Source organism: Falco peregrinus, chromosome 11 (genome assembly GCF_023634155.1).
Source record: "Falco peregrinus isolate bFalPer1 chromosome 11, bFalPer1.pri, whole genome shotgun sequence".
NCBI classification, from domain to species: Eukaryota; Metazoa; Chordata; class Aves; order Falconiformes; family Falconidae; genus Falco; species Falco peregrinus.
In genome coordinates, this window is record NC_073731.1 from 6,536,990 (window position 1) to 6,559,684 (window position 22,695).

The 22,695-nt window shown below is 36.3% G+C and overlaps 1 protein-coding gene across 1 annotated transcript in view; it reads left to right on the forward strand.

The window, feature by feature from the left end:
* The window catches only part of SLX4IP (SLX4 interacting protein), a 79,304-nt gene that overhangs the window by 28,539 nt on the left and 28,070 nt on the right, over positions 1–22,695 (forward strand). Inside the window, exons 4-5 of the mRNA XM_027788387.2 lie at positions 12,065–12,154; positions 15,399–15,522. Of these exons, the coding sequence (XP_027644188.2) occupies positions 12,065–12,154; positions 15,399–15,522 (214 nt within the window). The remainder of the gene's footprint in view (positions 1–12,064; positions 12,155–15,398; positions 15,523–22,695) is intronic.

Consider the following 22,695-nt stretch of genomic DNA (forward strand, 5'->3'; position numbering starts at 1 on the left):
GGGCACATCTACTTTTTAAACACTATGTATGCTTATAGTTCTCCTTAAGTGGAACTGAGAGAATTAGAGGTGTGGAACTTCTTCAGTATAAGGAACAATTTAACACTCTTCAGCCTGGAAGAGCGAAAAGCTGGAGGTGAGTGGGTGGGGAATAATAGTGGTCTATTAAATTATGAATGGCAGGTAGAGATAAATAACAAATGACTGCTTGTTCTAATTTAACAGCCAAGGATATTTAATTAAACCAACACAATAATTTGAAATTAACTAGAAGATACAATTCTAGTATCTGGATCTGCTTGCAACAGGATATTGTGGATGCAAAAATTCACACAGTTTTATGAACCAGTGTAACAAACTCTGAGAGAAAACGGTCACTGACGACTTCTAAATACAGATACAGCCTATAGGCTATAAAGCCCCGGAATATCACGTTGCTGAATGTCTAATACATCTACTGAGGAAAGTATCATTATTTGTTAATCTTTTTTTGACCTTTTCCTGTAGACACCTACTGCTAGTCACTGTCAGAGCATATGGGTCACTGTGGACCTTTGGAATGACCCAATATAACTTTTTCTGTATTTAAAGTATACGTTTTGTTACATAAAATCGACACTATTTATAATTTTCAGTGATTTTAATGTTTTCCACGTGTGTTAGGATTGATGCTAATTATCACTGGAACTTTTATAATTGTGGGAAATATTTTCCACATACTCTCAATTAGTAATGTAATCCACAGGAAATTTGAAAAAATTGGCTTTGAAATGTAAAACTTCAGCTTTTATAGAAATGCATTCCCAAATATCAATAGAAATCCTAGGTACTAATAGTCCTTAATATTACTAAAATGATGTCCTTTCTTTGAGGCAGCAGCTTTTTTTGATCTCAGTCAAATAGTTAAATATTTTTTGAGAATAACTCAGTCCTTCTAGCAGTTTTCCGCCCCTCTAGCTTTAAAATTAGGCTTCTCTGAAATCTTGGGATCATGTTGTTTCTATTACATTTCATAATAGGTGAAAATGAGCAATGTGTTACCCATACTGTCTGTACATTGTATTAAACCCAAGTGTTTTCCCTTGAGTTTTCATTACTTGATTGACCACATGTGAATGTGATACTTATCAATGCACATAGTGTGAAAAATAATTATAGAAACTGACAAAATCAGTTATAGATTAAACTATACATGTGTAAAGTACTTGAGTTTATTTCTTTCTATGTTCCTTCAATGTTTGTTTTCCTGTTAAAAACAATCACATGTAGTTTGGATCTTCTTCTCCCCAATTTGAAAAGACTTGTTGTTTAACTCATTTGTAAAAATCTTGAGAAGAGAAATGGTAGGCACTTAACCCCCCAACCTGAGAAACTGAGTTGTAGAAAGAGGAAAATTTGCAGGAGTCACTTTTTGTTACAAATTTATGTGCCTCCTATGTGCATGTAAATACTGAGTATCATGTGTATAATCTAATCCTGTACACGCCTGTCTTCCTTGTAGGCAAAAGTAATGTGTTATTGGGTGCATCCTGAAGGCCCGATGGTGTTCTTTTTCAGCTGTATCTGATTACAGTTAAGGACTAGTGATCTGCCACCTGCTTTTCATTGCCCTGGTCTCCTACCAGAGGTTACTGCTTAAGTTTCCTAGAAGAGATACATGAATAGTCACTCCATATTTATTTCTATCAAACTCAATAGTTTTTGGTATGCATTTTGAAACAGATGTTGTATCGAAACTGGTTTATTTAGGGGACAGTTGAACCTGTTCAGTTCTGGAAGTGGTAACCTCTGGAAGAAGTAAGATGGAGGCAGAGTGGGCAAGGAGAGAAAAATGGGGAAATGGCTTCCTTAGCAGATTAAATTTTAATCTAAGCAGCCTTTCTGGTGACAAACACCTCTGCCTGGAATCAGTGATCTGTTTCACAACTCTTCAGTGTTAAACTGTGTTAGTATTTTATGCATTTTTATGAGTCAGTTGTTGCTCCTATTCCTTTTGTATCCATTTTTCTTTTTATTTATGCACAAAGTCTATTTATTATATGCTCTGTTAAATACCGATTGAAAATAATTTTGCCCTTGGACATTAAGCAAAGTAATACACATATTCCTTTGCTTTCCAGCTGGTAATTCATTGAGGGTTTTGCTGATCTGTTTCCATTTTGAAATACAATGTATTCTCTATCCATTTGATTCTGTTTTTTCAGCAGTAAGATTTAGAGTATCGCTTGGTCACTTGAAAGGCTCATCGGTTTCTTCCCTTCTGCTTCTGTAGATAAAGCATTGATTATTTTGTTGAGCTTTCCTCTGCTTTATGTTGACTAAATATGCTCCCATTTAATAGCAGGATTTTGTCCAAAGGGTGTCACTTTTGCAATATGCCTCTTTCAGAAATGAATCACTTTTCTTACGTTATTTCTGAAAAAGCTTTCATGCAGTTCTGAAATTTTCCTGGCTTAGCTTTGTTTTGAAGACAAACTAGTTAAAACACAAAGTTAAAAGGTACTACTTTTACGCACTTGGAAAATGTAACATTTCAACTACTTAACCAAGTTTAACAATATTAAGAAATTTGGCTTGCTAGTACTTTTTTTTGCAAATAAAAAAATACTTTTGCTTTTTATGTATTTGTCTCAAAGTCTGAGCATGTGTAATCGATGTATCTTTAATCTGTTAAATTATTTTGGCATAAAGATTTAACATCTGCAAATATTTTATATTGAAACATGGACTGCAGATGTTTGGTTTTCTGTTACCTCTTGCTTCCCACTTCAGTAGCTGCATGCTGCGGTAGGTAACATCTTCATGAGAGGGTGGAAAGGAAGTAAATTTTAGGGCAGGTGAGACCTTGGCTCTTAGTAAAAAAAGGAGTGAGAGGCTTTGTGAAATAATAGCAAAGTTGGGGAACATGGAACAATTTCCTGCGTGGGACCTGCCCTCACTTCCCCGTTCTGTTTTTGTGAGAGGGAAGTCGGCCCATCCCTGCAGCTGTTGTACAATAAACTCAAGAAATATGTTACTGGATGTATCGTATGCTTGAGAACTGCTGCTCCCTTCGTCTTCGTAATGTGCACCTCACCTCACCAAACATACATTGTGGTTTATCTCTTCTTCACCTTACGAGAATTTTGTGAATTGTGTTTTCCATGCTATCTGATGGCTGGATTCATTTCCCCTGACAGAGCTTACATCAAAAGATACTGACTGTGGGGTCTTTTTATGTTAACTTTCTACTCACAACTACATAGGCAGAAACACGTAAAATCAGGTGGTACATTGCTAAGCTCCTTAGCTGTCCTGTATGATGGTTCTTTTCATATGCTTAACGAATACATCAGTAGCTTGCCAATACGCATTTGGTGATCTTTTCTTTATATTTTTAATATTAATGAGCCAAACTTTAAATATAGCATGTAGAGCATGTATGCGAAAACCTGTGAAAATTATTTAACAAGTTAAAGGTCTAAAAAGCCCTCAAGCCTTTTTATTACTGGCTGTAATTTCTTAGAAAAGTATATTGTCACTTTACTGTTCATGATTTTTAGGCTTGTTGGAAGCTTTAGTCATCCCTGCTGTTTCTTAGCAGGACTTTAAGCAAACCCTTTTATGTATTATGAACCTCTACTTATTCTAGTTTTAACTAATTGCTAGACCTGTGATAGTTAGAAATAGCTAAACTTGAAATTCAATTTAGTTACTATGAGGAAGCACTGAAGAAGCTGGTAGCGAACTAGATACTTCTCTGATCTGCAGTACAGAAATCAGAAAAGTAACAATCATTGTTAGTGTTACCAGTTCCTAATACTTAATATAACGATACCTATTACTGTATTATCTGATCATTTAAAAATGAATTATTCAGATGTGGAGCTCTTTGTACAAGGTGTGTAGTAGTTCCTTTGTCTTTCCACTTGGGTAAGAAACTAAATCCCAGAACTGACTTTCTAGAACCACAAAGGATGTCCCAAATTCCAGTTTATTATGGCAGTGACAAGGCCATTCATCTTGTCATGAATCACTTTCATGATACCAAACTTCTATTGTTGATAGCTTAGGGGGTGAGAGCTAGGTAAAATAGCTCTAATCTTTATCTGCACTCACTTACCAAAGATCAGGTGATAGACAATAACATGCTCTTCTGTGGCACGCTGTTGGTGTGTCCAAGCTGTAGGAAATGTCCTTGAAATTTACAATTCAGAATTAGTTGCATTTGGATAGCTTGTGAATATGTTCAGCTATCCAGTATCCATATATCAGCTCTCACCCTCCCCAACCCAAAGCGTCATGAATACAGATTGCTGCAAAGATAAGTATTTCTTCATCACTTGCTAGCTATGATTTTGAAAATACCATCATTTTTGTAGTAATATTTTATGACAAAAGGGTGAAAGCAGCCTTTTGGAATCTCTCATTATCTTTTTATCATCTTGAACAAATACTGTGCTGCTATTTCTGTTTTTCTGAATCAGTTCTGACACAGGCAGGGACATGGTATATATCCTTTCAAAACAATGTTGAGATTGCACTGCTACTTGGAGACTGCCCTGAGGAAAAACTTGCTTTTTGCAATTGTTTGAGCTCCAGCTACATGGCTCCTTTCAATATGTAGGCTACAAAACCTCCTACGGAATTGGGATCAGACCAGCAGAGATTGACAAGCTAAATTAAGCTTAATTCTCTCATGCAATTTGGCCTCTTTTTCAACATTGTACCTGATAGAGCAGTTCTCTGAGACCAGTTCAGATGTTTTCATTAAGTAATTACTGCTTAGCCTGATTGTGGGTGATGAACTGAAGGGCTCTGTTTGCACTGAAGCACTTATGTATGTTTCTAAAAACGTGCAGATCCTTTACCTCAGCAGATACTTAGGGTGTTCTTGAAGGAGTTGTCTTGATTAATTTATTTTAATCTGTTGATTTGGGTGGATCTCTCACAATTACGTGCTGTGACAACAGTATATTAGTGCTTCATTTGAAAGTCTCCAGAGTCATACACAGCTCCATCACATTTGAAGCAACTTAGATTTCTTGACATTTTCCTAAGGGTTGAATCAGATGCCAGTATTTCTTGTTTTCTTTTTCCTCATGATTTCTGATGTTTAATATCACATCTGCATCTTTTCAGAGTCTAAAATACTGCCTTGATCTTGCATCCTAGTTTCTCGTGTTCTCAGACCACATATCTTGAAAGTTCTGAAGTCTTGTTTTCTGCTTGGACTTTTTTGCTTGGCATGGGAACCTCTGAATGTGATCTTAACACTCCTGTAGCTCATTGATTGAATTTTCAGATAACTGCTTCTTTTCTTCCACTAAAATACCAGAAAATTAAACACTCCTCCCTTTAGGAATTTCTCATGCATAAACTATACTCCTAAAAAAGCAAGCCAACCACTTGAGAAAGATTAGTTATATCTCACTCGTATTCAGGTTATAAAAGGGGGAATTTCCTTCCTGCTTTTGGAAAGTCTGAATGCGTTTTAGGTTTGTCCAGTTCCTGCTGGATCTGTGTATAATTTAGTACAGCTATCTTTGAGGATAGATCTTCAAGTTAGACCTGCTTTTGCCATTGTTGTTCATCTGCTGCTTCCCTTTTACTGTGGCAGAGTGTTCCCATATATTTTTGAGGAGAACTAAAAAAATCCAGGTGATGTTAGCTGATGGCAATAATTCTTCTTGAACAAGACCAGCTATTTGTCAAAACGGTTCTACAACTCTAGTAATTAAAATAGAATCCCATTTGAGATTTCTAAAGGGCAGCCTGGTGGTTTGCTGGACACTGACAAAACTAAAATATACAGCCCAGATACTGTAAAGCTTTCTGAAACATAGCAGAGCTCAGTCTGTTGGCATGAGTTTCTAGTTACTCTTCCAGTTGTGCACATCTTCTGTCCTTTTCCCCTTTTTATAATTTGAGATCCTGTAGTCCCATTTTGCTTCTGGTACAGGCAGCTGTGGATGCCCCAATAATATAGTGAATGGCTTGGCATTCAGGATGGTTTTGGGTAACAACTCACCTCCTCAGAGCCATGTAATATTTACAGCAGACTACAAACTATGCAAAATTTCCAGAATCAAGCAGTTCTTATCCAGAAAAATGGTCAGAAGTGGCATATACTTTTTTTTTTTTTTTCCCTGACCTTTGCGGCTTATTTCCTGAGTACTGCATTCAACTCTGGGGCCCCAACATAAGAAGGACATGGACCTGTTGGAGCAAGTCTAGAGGAGGTCCACAGAGATGATCAGAGGGCTGGAGCACCCCTCTTGTGAAGACAGGCTGATAGAGTTGGCATGGAGAAGAGAAATCTCCATGTAGACCTTAAGCCTTCCAGTACCTAAAAGGGGCCTACAAAGAAAGAGGGGGACTTTTGACAAGGGCATGTGGTGATAGGCCAAGTGGGAATGGCTTTAAACTGAAAGAGGGTAGGCTTAGACTAAATATAAGGAAGAATTTCTTTACTGTGAGGGTGGCGAGGCACCAGCACAGGTTGCCCAGAGAAGCTGTGGCTGCCCCATCCCTGGCAGCGTTTAAGGCCAGGCTGGATGGGGCTGGGAGCAGCCTGGGCTGGTGGAAGGTGTCCCTGCCCGTGGCAGGGGAGTTGGAATTAGGTGGTCTTTAAAAGGTCCCTTCCAACCCAAACCATTCTGTGAATCTGAGGAATGGCCTTGTATTATAAATTCCATGAGTGTTCCCGCTGGTGGCTTCTTCCAGATCCTTCTGTCTGGTCTCTTTCTGAATCAGCTGGTGAGAAATCGCCAGTTCCTTTTATTAGGTGACCTTCTGATTAATGTCACGACAGTAAAACCAGTCACTGTTGACCTGTTGGTTTCTAAACACCTTCGTGAAATTCAGTTGAAAAACCACCTTGCTTTGAACAGTAACTACTAGAAGTACTATTTCTGTGCAATTTGACTGTATGGTGAAAAATTCTATTCTACCACCACCCCCACCACCCCCCCCAAAAAAAAAACAAACCCCAAAAAAGTGGAGATTCTGGAAAAATCTGTAGAAAAGGTACGCACATATCAAATCATAACTTTGTACATTTCTCATAAATAGGTAATGTCAAGTGTCACCAAACCTCCTTTGCCCCTGTGTAGCCATCGGCAGTGGTGATGGTGTAAATAGCTATCCTGACTCGTGTTTATGCAGGTTGAGGCATTTGACTACTGAAAGAGTGTGTCCTACAGTTTGGGCAACTGTGTATAACCTCGAGTCATAGTTCTCCTAGACAAACTTGTAAATGAAAGCTAAATTAATTTTGTATAATGACAAGTTGATCTCCTGTGATGTATGCTCCCTTGCTTAAATGATTTTTGCCTGTTGCTATGCTGTAAAAGAGAAAAAGTCAAAATATTGAAAGTCATTGCTGCTAAATGTGTAAACAAAAGGAAGACATATCATATTTTTTGGGGTCAGAAAAATAAAGGAGGAGAACAAACTTGCTTCTAGAAAGCCTGGGAAACATGGAAAAATAAAATATAGTCATAATACAGTTGGTGCAATGTATAAGCTAATGACAAGACATTGTTGTATTTAATTCTGTGTATGTTTAAAATTGTGTAATTAGAATTTCCCTGTTTATTATAAAACAAGACACTTCACACAAGCTTCTTTTTATATATCATATTTATCCCCCGCCCTTCAATCTTTTAGCCATATTTTTGCCACCTGGAAAGTGATGATGCCTCCTATCAATTATGTCTTTGGAAGTAGTTTTCAGCATCGTGACATTTTTTGAGTGGTCATCAGGGTCTAGTGTGTTGGGTTTTTTTAAACTATTGACGACATCTGAGAGTGGAATAAAATTATCACTGTAACTAATATCCCACCTTTCAAGGAAGAGGTAACATAGAAATGTTTGCTTATGTAAGCTGTATGTTTAGCCTGGAGAACTGAAGTTTTACAGTGTAGGGCATGCTTCTCTCCCAGTTAAACTGGGAAATGTGTTTCAAAATCATCTTTAATTAAAATTTATTATAAACAAATTGAGGTTTATAGGGAAGGGTGTTGTCTTTCTGTAGACCAATTAATACAACAAACTCCCGAAGCTTTTGATACTACAAAGACCATTCTGATCTCAAGCAGAGACAGCAAACTTCAAGCTAACTGCTACTGTTATGCTGATGGTGTCACCTATATTTGCTATCTTTCTTGAAAGTGAAAGTGTGTGTGACAGTTGCAGCTTGCCTCCTTCCTGCATGCCTCCAAAAGCTAGCCAAAATATTGTATGTTTCCCTTTCAACTAAGCTTCAATTAATTCTGACCCTACAGCCCACATCTGTAGAAGGATCATAGGAATGGGAAATGCTAATATGTGTCTTGGGAGGCTGGATCTCTAGTCCTGTCTCCTTTAGTGATACAGCACATTTGGAATGATGTAACTGAATACAAACTCACCATGCCTGTCCCCAGCATCCCAAGTTGTTTTGGTTTTTTTTTGTAATGACTGCTTTTACACTATTTGAAGTGAGGCAGTTTAAAGAAATGAGAGTACCCATGTAGGAGTTCCCTGACTGTAAAAACAAGTACAGCAATAAAAAGCATTTGTTTGGGTTTATCTGCTCATGGGGGGTGGGGGGGGGGTGGGGTGAGATAATAATCCATCATCTAATATGTGCTTATCCTGGGCAAGGGTTTTAACAGGTTATGAGCAGATGACTTCCCTTGACTGATTTAACACTTTGCATTGGTAATAATTCTGTTTATGTTATATGTCTGGTTATCTTTTCCATTTCCAGAATCTATGAAGTGTTTCATGTGTTTGTATAAACGGTTTGATTCCTGAAAATATGTTCTGAATTAGATGCCGTTGTTGTACAACAATGCACTAACAACATTTTGATTTCATTTAAAGCCCTTTGTATAGTAACACAGTGAATGTTATTAGACTGTTGCAGTGAATATGTTACCATTAAAAAACAGTTTGTAAAAATGGAGAGAGTTTTTGAATTCTAGAATAAGGGAGGATATCAGTTGGTGCCTCTGTTTCTCTCTTTAATTAGTTGGTTACGTGTTTTTCTATTGATTGTTGACAAAAGTGTTTCCCATCAAATCAGGTGTTTGGATTTCAGTTGTGACAATCATACCTCAAAATCATTTCTAGTGCAAATTTTGAGATTGAGGTTGAAAACATACAATTTTAAATCTCTGTTCTTTGTTTGCCTTCCAGTTACAGTAGCTAGGAGTCACGAGTTGCTTCTTGCAGCCACAATGACTGGAAACACTTCATTTCCTCTAAAATAAAAGCTAGTATTTTCATGGAATTGCATGTCTTCAGAATAGAAATAAAAACTATTTAGAAACTTTTATAAGATCATCAAATCTGTTATTATAAACAGTATACATTTTTCTTCCGCTTCCCTTTGTTCCCCACAATTATTTGTATTGGACTTTAGTCTGTACAGAGAACTCCTTTGCTGCTGGAGAAGCCAAAACTGTCTTGAGCTGCTTAGTGTAAATATCATACATAAAGGTGTACCAAGTGAAGGCATATAAACTGTAAGTAAAGGTGTAAGGTATGCAAAGTATTGTATCATTTGAGAGCACGAAGGAGCCTGCATGGGAGCTCTTGCTTATATCATATTCAGGACTATAAAAAATAGGAGGTAACAAGACCCAGAAAGATCTATGCTTTATGTGCTCTTACTCACCATATTCCTCTTTGTCTGTGACAGTTACGTTTCCTTGTGTCCTGTCCCAAAGCTATTCTAATTGAGTGGTAAAACCATTGGCTTTGGGATGTTGAAATAGTTCCAGCTATGCTGTCTATAAGAAGAGTGCTCCAAGACTCAGAGTGATAGAAATTTTCCATTTGGAAAGCTCGTCTGTTAAGAGGATTTACACGTTATTCATATATATTTGTCTTTCTCTGGAGTGCTACAAATGTTTGGTCAGTTTGTAATATTTTAAAGATAATTTTGAACTGTTACTTTATATAGTTTCAAATGTGGTTCAAGATTTTCTTTTCTCCAGTTGTTTCAAGATTGGCAACTGAGACAAATATTGCCATTCAAAAGAAAATAAATTGTAAACAGTATCTCTCTGTAATAAACAGGTCTATGTTTTGCATCTGTATCTATTACAAAGTTTCTGTACTCAATAGAAAATGATGCAAGTTAACATGCAACATTTGATAATTTGAATTTTCTTGACATATCAAATGCTTGTTCGTTGTTCTAAGTGCTGAACCATGAATAATTTACTGCCTTTCTCTTTATAATATGCAGTGTCTGCTAACTTTGAAGTTCAGTAGTCAACTCAAAAGTTTGTTGGAGCTGACTGATGATTCACCAGAGATTTTTGAGAGATAGTTTGTCATCAGTTTAAAGCTTGGAGAGGTTTGCTGTTGCAGCCATCTGGTAATTCTTCGTTCTCTGGAGGAAAGAGAAACCTTTTGATAAAATAGATCAAAGCATTCTGCTCTTTCAGTGACTGATACCTATAAGTAACTTAGAAGTTTCTCGAAAAGATTTCACAGTGCCTGTCTCATTTGCCAAACTTTGGCATTCTAGGTACAAGACAGCATTAGGCAATAATTATATTCTAATTATATTTAAATAATTTAAATATACATATATATATATATAAATGGATAATTAACAGATCTAAGTGTTTTGTAAACTCAGAAATTTCTAATTTACCGTATACGCTGTCATGATTAATAAAATCAAAGCTAAATCTTGTTCTTTGTACTAACTGTAAAGATAAGGGTACTCTCAAAGACCATACATCTGTGTCGTAAGCCTAATATATAGATGTACCTCTTAGACTGTAGGTGATGTAGAATTATAGTGTAAAAATATGCATCATACCATTTCTAGAACAAATTCTGTTAGCAATTGGAATGCTGGCATGGGGTTTGCAGATGTTTGGCGGTGAAGAGCAAATATGGAGGGAATGAGTTAGGACAGGAAGTGTGTGCTGCAACGTCCACTTGAAACAAGACCAAAGTGATGCTGGATTGTACATACACATTTGAGATTTGTCTGGAAGCAGGATGTTGTTTCTATTCCATCAGACATTCCGGATGTGCGATTGCCATGACTGCACATGTCCAGTCTTCTCAAAGAGTGAGTTCCTTGCATCACAGGTGCAGCACAGCAGCCAAAATAGAATGATGAAATTGGCTTTTACCTTGCAAGTTGTTTAGTTAAAGGATGCCTGAGTGAGGCTGGGTGCTGTGTTACAGTAGAAGAAAGGGAAGGCATTAGCTTGCGATGCACCATACCTTTGTGCAAGAAAAGAGGCAGTTTTCTCTTGCTAGGAGTGAGTTAGTACACAGTGGAGCTAAGGGGATGTGTTTGTGCCATTCACTCTGCCTTATATTAGGTAATTTTAAAGACTGCTGTACTGAAGAAAGAAAATAATTAAACCTTGTATGTCACACTGTCCTCAGTTGAAGCCTATCAATGAATTTCAGAAATAGTTGATGCATCTTGGGATGTAGCCTGTATCATCCTAGCTAGGTACAGTGTTTATTAATAAGTTAGCCTTATTATCATTTAACCACTCAAAGTGTAGCATTGGTTAAATGGCAGGTGTCAGTGAATATTAGGTAGTTACCACAAGTTCTTCAAACTTGCTGTTCTTTACGTTGGGTAATCTGGAGAGAGAAAAAGGCTTCTAAAGAGACTGAGTTTTTAAGGACTTAATACATTTAAAATGCAAACTAGGTAACTAATATGGTACTAAATTCTCAGAAAACAGAATGATGGGAGTTTGGTGAAGGAACAGCTAATTCTTCACATGTTAAAATTTGCTTGAATTCAGATTTAAAAGTGACACAAAGATAGCAGAGGAAAATTCCATGTACTTGTGCTTGTTGGTGGTGTTTAAACTTTTCAGTGAGTTATCCAAGTTAGGTCTGGTGCTCTTGTTTCTCACTGTGCCTACAAACAAACAATAAATTTGTAATTCCATACTTCATAATCTTTCACAGTTTTATGTTCTGCCTGCTGTGTCTCTAAATCAGATGCATATGCTTACCTGATCGTTTACCTCCTTGTCTGCTTGACATGTGCTTCATAGCAGCTACAGCTGAACATTTTTTTCTTCTTGTTTTTTTTAGTGTGGGAACTTTGCAGTTTTGGTGGATGTTCATATTTTGCCTCAAGGCTCCAGTAAAGACACCAGCTGGTTTTCAGATCATGAGAAAGAGGTACAACAAATATAAATTCTACTTCAAAAGCATGTGGCTGCAGGGGAAAAGTTGGATTGCCTTGGACTGTTAAGAATTTTTCAGAGTTATGAGAATATTATTAGTTATACCTATTCGTCAATGGTTGCTGTGGGACCCCTAAGTCAACCACATATGCTTTTCGGGTCACTAATGACTACTTTCAATTTGCCTTTTAATTTTTAAACTCTGTGTGTGTGCATACATGCAGCGTGCATGCTGTTTTGATTCTTCTGACTTAACTTTTAATTTATAAAACATATTTTTCTTGGTTTGTTAATTATCCTGAGTGATGTAAAACAGATTGTGACAGGTATCACTTTTGCAGAGCTTGTTGGTGAAATATCTTTCTATTAATTGTCTTTTCTCATTCTGAGAAATGTGAATGATATTGTGTGTAGTGTGTGCAAGAAAACATCATTAGTATGTATGATTAACTAATGATAAAATAAGATTGTATCTTATGAAAGGAAACTCATCTTTAAGTGTAGCATTTTATCTCCTGACAACAGATGAAATTTTTGAAAATCAGTGCATCAATGACCAGCAAAATTGTGAGTGTAGCTTTTATCAGATTCTGTGTGACTTCTGCTAGAGTCTTGTGATGAGCTACTGGTGGGAGCCTTCCCCTATTTCAGTCTGTGTGGGAACTTGAGAAGTTCCCTATTGAAAATGAATGCAGGACATGTTTCAAATGCCTGTGGACTTTCCCGCAAGTCTCTGTTACGGTAATTTTCAGCAGATAGCTTTCCTAATAATGACATAATTAACTTGTCACTCCAGAGCATCCTCATACATCTCAAAGTAATATGTTTAAATAAAATTTAAAGAAACAATAAATTAATATCCTGAGGCAGTGAAAGCAGAATATTTAACAGCATGTGGTTCATCTGATTGGTGCTTTATTAAGCAGAGAAAAAAGAAAATAGGGGAAATCTTTTAGACTTCTTTTTTCTAACTAAATGAATACTCATTTACCCCTTCTATTTATAACCAGTTTTACTATCCTGGTTATCTGACTTCTAAGTGTTTTCAATATGTATTTTGTAAGACTGCCAAAACAAAAGATATGAATTTCAGGAAATTAGATCATGATTGATTTAATAAAAAGGCATGACAGGGCAGCATTCATTACATTTCTGTGACCACACATTTTGAGTGAAGTACAAAGGTTGCATATTTTCAACAGCCGAGAAGTGTGATTCCAATAGCTTTACAATTTGCTTCCTGAAAGTCCTATGCAGAATCTTTGTTAAAGTGGGAAGAAAAAGGTCAGTAAGGTATTACAGGAAAATTATGCCTACATGTTTTTTTTATGAGAGTTTTTACACATTCATCACAAACAGTTTTCTGAGTTTTTGTTATTTCCTGATTCTGGAAAACACTAATAGTGGTACAGCCCTCTCTGCTTGTCTGTGGGAAAAGCAGATGCTTCTTAGACCCCTTGTAACTAAAACACCATCTCTGCTGATCCCCTGCTTACCCTGGATGAAAGTCGGCGGCTGCTGTTTGTAGCAAATGGAAACTGGCGATGCGGTCCCAGGTGTAAGCTCCTGCTTGGAGAGTGGGTTGTGTTGAGCAGGCTGGGAACTGAATGAGTGCCCATAAGCATGAGACTGGTGTAAGAAGACAAACACAGTGCATGTTGTCTAGCTGGGCATTGTAAAGACCACCATTTTTGAGCTTTTCTCTCTTTCTGCCCTTGCTGTCCTATCTCTTTTCCCCTGGAATCACAAAGTCAAAGGATTGCCTTTGTACTTTGAGAAACGTTTACTAAACTGATTTCTACTCATGTCATTGCTATAATCTCTCCATATGCATATAGAAGGTCTCAGTTACAAGTTCTTTTTAGCAGTGGAAAGTACGTAGACACAATTCTCTTGAAGCCTACTCTTGTTTATGCTTTCTTAAGTATAGATCTGTATAGGTTTTTGTGAAGAACCGTTTAAATAATATTTCCATAAGCATAACAACTAAAATATTTTCCATGTAAATTAAGGAAGTGCATGCTAATCTTTATTGTTGCAGAAGGAACCAAATGCACATGATGTTTCCGCTGCTTTCTAGACCTTTTCATTTTAACCTGAATGCATAGTCCTGTGAAGGAATGTGTAATGAGATCACTTTAATGAGTTAAACAGAAGAATAAGTAAATATAGTATTTTATAATTGTACTCTTCTAGAAGAAAGGAAAATTTATTTCTTACGGTAAGGAGAAAATACTGTTTGTGGTTGACCAGTATATGTGCACTGCTTTCATTTAGAGCAATATATTAAAAATTTGTTGCTCTGCATACTTTCTAGATTAATCAAAAGTAAATTTCAAGCAAAGATATTTTAGTTTAGGTAGTACTAATATAATTCTGTCTATTGTCCAAATGCTGTAAAAAGGTAAAATGATATTTTTGTGTGCCACAAAGTATCGTTTCTGTGAACACATAGTTATGCACAATGAAAAATGGGAATACTGAGGGAAAAGGTTCAAATATGTGTGTATGTATTAATCTGGAAGCTTCATTCTGGTATTCAAGACATTAATGTTTTGCTTTTACTCCAGAGGTTTTTTTTCCATGGTTATTCTGGCTGAAGGGTTTGTTCTTCTTGAGTTGTATGTAGTTTTTACCATGCTTTGCTGAAGGGAGTATGAAAGATAGGAGCAGTTATATTTAGGAGCAGAAAAATCAAAATGGACTAGAGAAATTAGGTTGTTTTGACCTAATTAGCTTTGAGTCTTCCCTCCCCCTCCCTGATCTGAACCAAAATATCTGATGCATTTCGTAAGAATTCTTGCAGAGAAATAGTGTGTTGGCAATTCCTGGGAGGATTTTTACTAATATATTGCTTAAATACCAAATGTTATGATACATTTTTAACATGTATTTTTTCCTACTTTGCACGCAAATGAAACTAATTTGCTGTTCAGAAATTACTAGTATTGTAATATAATGTATTTAATCTGCCAAGTTAAGAGTTTCATAATGTACTTCCTCTCTTGTTTTATAGCAAAATTGTTTGGTTCCCCACCCACCTTGCCCTTGTTCCCATTCATTTCCTAATTTATGTGCTTCTCACCTCTATGTAATACCTCAGTACGTAATTGCAAATAATGTTTTCCCTTTTTATGTGAAAGGCAGTGATTTTGTATTGATTTCTATTGATTTCTGCTGTGTGTCTGTGGGCACGTATATAAATTTAGATCTAAACAGGCCAATGGTTGCTTTTTCAGGAGGTCTGCATGCTGCTAGAAGAAGTTGTGGCTTCAAGAGTCAAACACTACTTGGAAGCACCTAAACAGAGAGGTCAAGGGAAATCAACAGAACGTGCACCATCTGGCCCTTTGTTTCTTACCAGTAAGATAAATTATTTAATTTAATGTGAAATAAAGTAAGATAAGGTATGGTGGAAACTTCTTTATTTTTTCCTTGAGAAATTTGACATCAGTAAAGCCAGTGAGCCTGAAATAGCTGGTGTTTGGGTCTGAAATTACTTGAGCTACGTTACTGAAAAAATTGCATGGATATTAATTTTTTACATTATTGAAAAATGAACATAGTGCTAGTACTATTGGTATGAGAGCCTGTCAGCAGAATTGAATAAATGGTATAATTCTCCTAAATTGATGGTGCTGGTTTGTTAAGTCTACTCTCAACTTGAGTATTTAGTTTCTAATTTTTTTATTTAGAAATAATTTATTTACTTCCTCTTCTGAGAGCCTAAGAGTTCAGTCTTAAAAAGTTGCTATGGTATGATAAACAGCATTCATCATTTCACCGGTGTTACTTCAGGCTTGGCAGTAGCATCAATGACCTTGGGAGTAATTCATGTCCAGAAGAGAACAGTAGTAAGAGCATTTACCCAATTAGAACTTTTCTTCATGTATGTGAGGGTGGTAGACTAATCGGTGCAATTTCAGTACACGCATGTTGTAAACTAAAGATAATGATCACTATAGCCTGTGCTCTAACGTTAGACCATCTTTTGGGGGCTAAATGGCTTGCCAGTTTTTGTTTAATGTTATTTCACTAGGTGGTGTGGTCATCATGGTGGGTTTTACAGTTGATAGGCTTGTGTATTGGTGTTATATCACACAAGCAATTTCTTTTTAAATAGTTCTTAAGAAAGAATGACTTTTCTTTTATTACCAGCCTGGAGCATGTTATAAACTTGTCACAGAATAGTTTCTCACATTTCCTTAAATATCTTGAAATAGGTCTGTACTGAACTATGAATTCTGTAATGAATGTAATTATGCACTTGCAATATACAATCAGTATACTGATAGAAAATATTGAATTCAATGTTTATTACATTAACAGTTCTAATTCAGAACAAATTCTTCGCCTTTCAAAATATCTTTGGTTATTGAAAAAGTATTCTATAGAATTCTAGTTAATGGTTGCAGCTTTAAACAGTAATATCAATATTAACGATTGTTCTTAATAAAGAAAACGCAGGTTAAATACTGTATGGTTGGCTTATTATTGCAAAATTTTAAGCATATTGTGGGAGCCAGATTGTTATGGCATGACAGGAAGGTTTATTTTCCAGCCACTAAAACAATACCATGTAAGCAAAAAGTGCTTCAGGACACTAAAGGATTTTCAAGCCCTTTCTTCCTTACAAGTTGTAGTAACAACTTCAAAATATTACTAATTTTTATAAAACACATCAGATCTCCATACTTCTCTGGTTTTGAGTGGACAAATAGAATTTCCTTGCAGTGAAAGCAGAGGGGCATTACAGAGGGTGGGATCAGAATTTCTGAGATTTGTTGCAGGTTTTCTGTGGTTTATTTTACTGAGTGATATTTTTTATGATTTTTTTTTTTTTTAAGTTTCCTGCTTCAATAAAATAGTAGTTTTTCAAAAACAATGAGGTTGTAAGATAAAACTGCCGGACATAATTAATTGGTTTCATATATGTAGACAGATGGAACACTAATTTGAGGGTGTTTGTGAGATTTTAGGATCTTACATTTTCTTTTATGTTGTGACGTTTTCAGTAAAAATACTGGCATGCTGTCCCAAGGTTGTGAATTGATCTTCTGCTTGACCCTTCCCCTTATTTCTTGGAAGTGAAAAACTTAAGGATATGCATTTGAGGAGGTTATCGGTAATATCTGTGACAGTTTTAAATTAAAAAATATTTGCTTTGTATGAGGCAGAATTACTGTTCCATCAATTTTCTGAAGTTAATCTCACTGTCATTAATTAACAGTAAAGAAATAAAGGAAGACAATAGTCTGTGGTAATCAACATTCACTTTTAACTTAATTTCTAAGTCCATCTTTTTCCTCTTCTCTCAGCTTGCTTTGCTCAGGGTGTAATTTGTAAGAAAGAAGTGCTTTGTTCAAGTCCCAGAATCAAGTTTATTCAAGTTACATTCAAGTCTGTTCTTACCTGAGAAGGAAATAACAGGATAAGTGGGTGCTCACTGGAGCAACTGGGGCCTACCTCTAAGGGACTGACCCTTTTAGATGGCCTGCAAGTCTAATAGTCTTCAGCAGTTACCATCACTTAAATGTGGCTCCGAAACCTCTTTGTGTTTTGCCTTCCACTCCAGGATCACAGGTTCTGTTTGTAGAGTACAATGATATGTTTTTGTGTTTTTTCACAAACAGATGAAGTGCAAGATAGCTGGCCAGTGTTTGGCTGACTGTGTTGGTGTATACAAAGAAATGCGCAGGCTTGGTATGTGGCTAAGGACATACACATACTGTAGGTGCTGCTGGTGAAATATTTAAGCTTGCAGCTATTGTTGCATTTGGAGGTTATTAGAAGGTTTTGAGCTCTTCAGACTGAATGTGGTTTCTTTTGCTCAAAGTTATGCAAGTCTGTGTCTAGAGTTTCACTGCTGTAAAATCCCTGCTATTGTAAAGGAAGAGCGTATCTATGGAAGGAACATTAAGATGCTTATTAGCTGGTTATTTACTACTTCGAATATCCAGGTCAGCATTCCACCCTTATCTGAACTCGCATCTTTTCAGGTCAATTTTAATTACTTTGCTCTCTGCATTGCAAGATGTATTCAAAAGCTATTAGAATCAGAATTATTAGACCAGTATTAGTAAGATTTTAGTCTATCTCTAATATCAAAGCATGTTGTTTTAGGATTTTCTTCAGAAATAGAAGCCAAGCTACGTTACTTTGATGAGCAGATCTCATCCTGCTGTCTAGATCTGTTAATCAGGGAAGGCTGTTAAGCTGGCTACTGTAACTATTTTGAAGAGAAAATTTTCACCTATCATAATTTCTGTTTAGTTTTAATGTTCTAGTATGTTTAATATTAATATTATTTAATACCACCTTTCAGTTTTGTGGCACATAATATAAATATCTATGCAGGTTACTTGTTAATTTACATTTCTTTTTCATTTAAGTTACACCCCCACAGCAGTGTGTGGTGGGTCGCATACCATCTCATTAGGAAATCTGTGGGTGTTACACACAGGAGAAGAAAGAAAGAAGGAAAGAATGGAAAAATGAGAGAAAGTAGCCAAGACAAGCAAGTTCTTCCTATTCTTCCTTCTGTCTGAACAATTTCCCCACCCCTCCCAAAGGGCCAGTATGAATAATTTGCCAAAGTAAGCTTTAATTTAGTCTTTGGACATAGGCTTTGGTATAAACTCTGTGTTTCCTCTGTTTAATTAATGTCCAAACCTGTTTGATTTTGGTTGGTTTTATTTTTTTTAAGAGAAAATTAAAATGGGGCAGATTTTCAAAGATTATTTTGCTTGCATCCAATCTGCATGGCCAAAGTCATGCAAGAAGGGCATCGATCATGTATGGTTTGTCGTTGATTTGAAGTTGATGAATGCATGCCATTCGATAACAAAAGCCATGTACTAGTGAATTTCTCTCATTAAAAGGACCCCACTACCTCACTTTACAGATATGTAATCTTTAAAGTTAGAACTTATGTTTTTATATATATGTGCCATACAGTTTCACTTTGCACCACTTGCGCTATTCAGTAACACGTAGTGGGGTTTAGTGATGTCAAGGATGTTAGTTTGTCGTAATGCTCACCTTACTGTAGACGTAAACAAGTGAAAATCAGAGCCTGTTTTTTCATGTTCCATGGGAGGTGGCTGTTTTTCATAAAAAGCAATGGGTATGAAGTAACTAGAGGCTATAAAGAGGACTGAACGAAGATGTAGGGCAATGGGGAAGGAAGGACTGTGGAAAACTAAGGAAGAAGGCAAAGTTTATATGGGCACAGAGGAAACAAAAAGGAGGATGCAGAAAGAAAATATGGCTGGTAGAAATGTCCATATTCAAAATGGAAGGAAGGAAGAAGGTATCTGGTAAACTGACCTTCTTCCCCCTCTTGGGGGAGGAAAAAGTTAACTACGTTTATCCTACAAGTAATTTTCAGATCTTTTCTCATTCCTTCCCTAGCATCCTTGTTGTTTTTCTTGGCTTGAGAGTGGAACATTTTTGCTCTGATTTCAGATCTTTTTATTGTACAGTCTCTTCTACAATGAAAATAATTAGAGAGTGTGCTGTCACATGGTACAATGAGTTCCCAGCTTGATTTTTATCTGCTTTCTCTGGGATTGTGTATATTTTTTTAATATTTTCAACCTGATTTTCTGAGGAAATGGGGCTTACTGTGATCATGTTTTCTCTGTGTCTGTCTGTCTATCTTTCCCCCCTGTTGCTTTTTGCAAACACGATTGAACTTTATCAACAGGTAGAAGTCTCAGACATTTACTTCTGATAAGCTTACTAAAATGAGAAACTGGAAGAAGTATAAGAGCTGTCATGAATAGTTCAGCATTACAAAGATATGGAGTCAAAGTTCATGCCTTATTTAGTATTAAAAACCCCCATAAGATGCAATTTCATAAGAAAATACATTTCTATTGCTTATCAGTTTGTTTGGCTCCTGTAAGTACACAAAAAATATACAATGATGGTAAAAATACATGATGGTAAATATTCTGAACTGTTTTGGCCTTGCATTTTAATTTGAACATTATGATGTTTTTAAGAAAAACACCCTTTTCAGACTGCCCTAGTTTGCTTTAGGAGGGTTCACTATTACTGTAGATCATGAATTGTGTAAGGTGTTCGTAGGGTATGTTCCATGTTACAGTCTTGTAGCAGCAAAACTGATTTATTCTCCCAGCTGTTAACTTACTCCCCTACTGTGAAACTGTTTGGTTTGGTTTTAACTAGAACTATTTCACCTATCCTGCCTAAAGAGCAACTCCACGAAAACTTGGTGGGTACAACTGGAGGGAAAGTAAGGTATGGCAGATAAGCTACCATAGGGGACGGAGGAGGACAGAAGTCTTTTAATGAACTTTCATGTCTACAGTTGCACGTTGTAATTTCTGTCTCTCAAAAGAATTATATTGCAGCTTCTTTACAATGGAGTAATTTATGATTTGTAGCCAAGTCCTGCAGATCTTTGTGAACTTTAAACTTGCAGTCATCTGTCTGTGACAACAGAGCCTCCTAGCTCCCTGAAGTATGCAGTAACTTATGCAATAACTTAAGAAAAATGTTTTGATTAGTATCTTGTGCTTAATATTTCCTGTATTTGCTTTAGATTGCTTTTTTCCATTTTTTTTTCAGCCAGCTAATGGGAAATAAAGGCATCTTTTTTCATCAAAACATTTTTCTTCTAGAAGATCAAGGTTATATATCTGAATATTTTTTTGTTGTTGTTCTTGGTGTAGAGGATATTTTACAAGCACAGAAACCCCCATACTTATGCACTGTTTGGATTATTTTCTTTTTAGTGGGTTTTTGGTGTTGGTGTGTGGGGTTTTTTACCTTAGATTATAATACAATAGAATTGGGAAAAAAGTCAAGAAGGGCAACAGAGATGATCCAAGATGAGGAAATACAATACAGGGAACATGCAAAATACAGGGAACAGTCAGTCAAGTGTGATAGGACTCTTGAGCCTGGCAAATACATGAATTGGGGGGAATGCAACAGAGTTCTGCAAAATAATTTCTTCTCTCATTCTCTTCCAACTTGAGAACAGAAGGGCATCAAATGGAGGTATTGGAAGCACCATGGTAGTTAAAGGAGCTGTGGGACTCTTTGCCAAAGGATAATGGGTATGATGAAAGCTTACAATGAGTCCACAAGGACATGGGAGAGGGATCCAGGGAGGGTACAGAATTCACAAATCTGTTTTGGTTCGATAAAGGCCTGAGTTGAGAGTGCTTGGACTCTGGGAGAATATTGGGGAAATAGCTGCATACACTTTGCACTTGTATTTTGTTTCCCCTTGCCTTGTAGCCATTTGTTGTATGCAAGGTATTTAGCTACATGGACCTTTGATCTTACCCAATATGGCCTTTTTATTGTACTTTTCTGGAAAAAGCCTGCACTATAAACTGAAAACTCATTAGTATGCCAGAGAGAGTTGGTGTTTCAAAGACTGTCAGAGAAAGTTCTGCACTTTCTAGACTGAAGGATCTACCTTTGTCTTCCTGTTATTACACCAAGATTTGCAGAGACTTTAGCAATTGCTGTTGCTGTCTTACATGGGACATTTGCAGCTGCAGCACCAGGTGGGTAGAATGCATTCTCCTAACTTTACTTCTTCCCTACTTGCAGCTCCCATGTGAAGTTATTTATGGTCTTGGATAGGAAATGAAATGGTGTATTTATTTTACAGATGACCTTAATAAAGTACTTTATATAGTTAGTATTGTATTGAAAAGAAATATTATTTATTTAAAACAAGAGAGTTGTTTAACTGAGTGTATTTTTGTGAAAGAATTTGCTGTTGGTTTTGAAAACAGTCTTGACCTTTAACCTTTAATTACTGTCTGCCTTAATTCTGTTTTTCTTGTTTCCATCTTTTGTTTGTCTCTTGTTTTTGTATGTTTTTTCCAATTTATGAAAAGAAAAGATACAATGACAACTACTCTTTAAGTATGTGTGTGTGCAAAAAAATACATTTGCATGCACATATGTTTACAGTTACTGTCTTACCTATATAAGCTCTAAAGGTCTGTCTATAGCATCCAAGTACTTCTGCATAGTAATTTTTCTGTTAGTACTTCAGTTTATGCACAAGACATATATTTATGTAAATTCAAAGTTTATCTTTGGAGTTTTCATTATATAGTTAGGCAAAAAATCTGTATCTATTAATCGTGTATTTACAAAGTGGAATTATGTCTCCTTTTTCAATTTGTCAAAGCTGGCTAGAAGTTAATAGGCAATTAATCTCTATCAGTTAAGAATTAAATTAGGATGCTAGTTTGGTGCAGATGTTACAAGTTAGGCAAGATAAACCCAACCTTTAATTTCTGATTTGATACTTGAGAATATGAAAGTGACTCTCATCTAGTCTAGGAAACATACAGCTACCTTTCGAAAGAGCCCTTAGCATCTGTTTGTCCAAGTGGGAATTCAGCATTTTTGGAATCCAAATGGAGTGATTTTAAAAACATGTCCCTAAGTGCTTCCCATTTCTGATTTGACTGCCTGATTATTCTTTGTAACATCTGTTCCTCTTGAAGGTACTCTTTCTTGTGTGCACTGTAT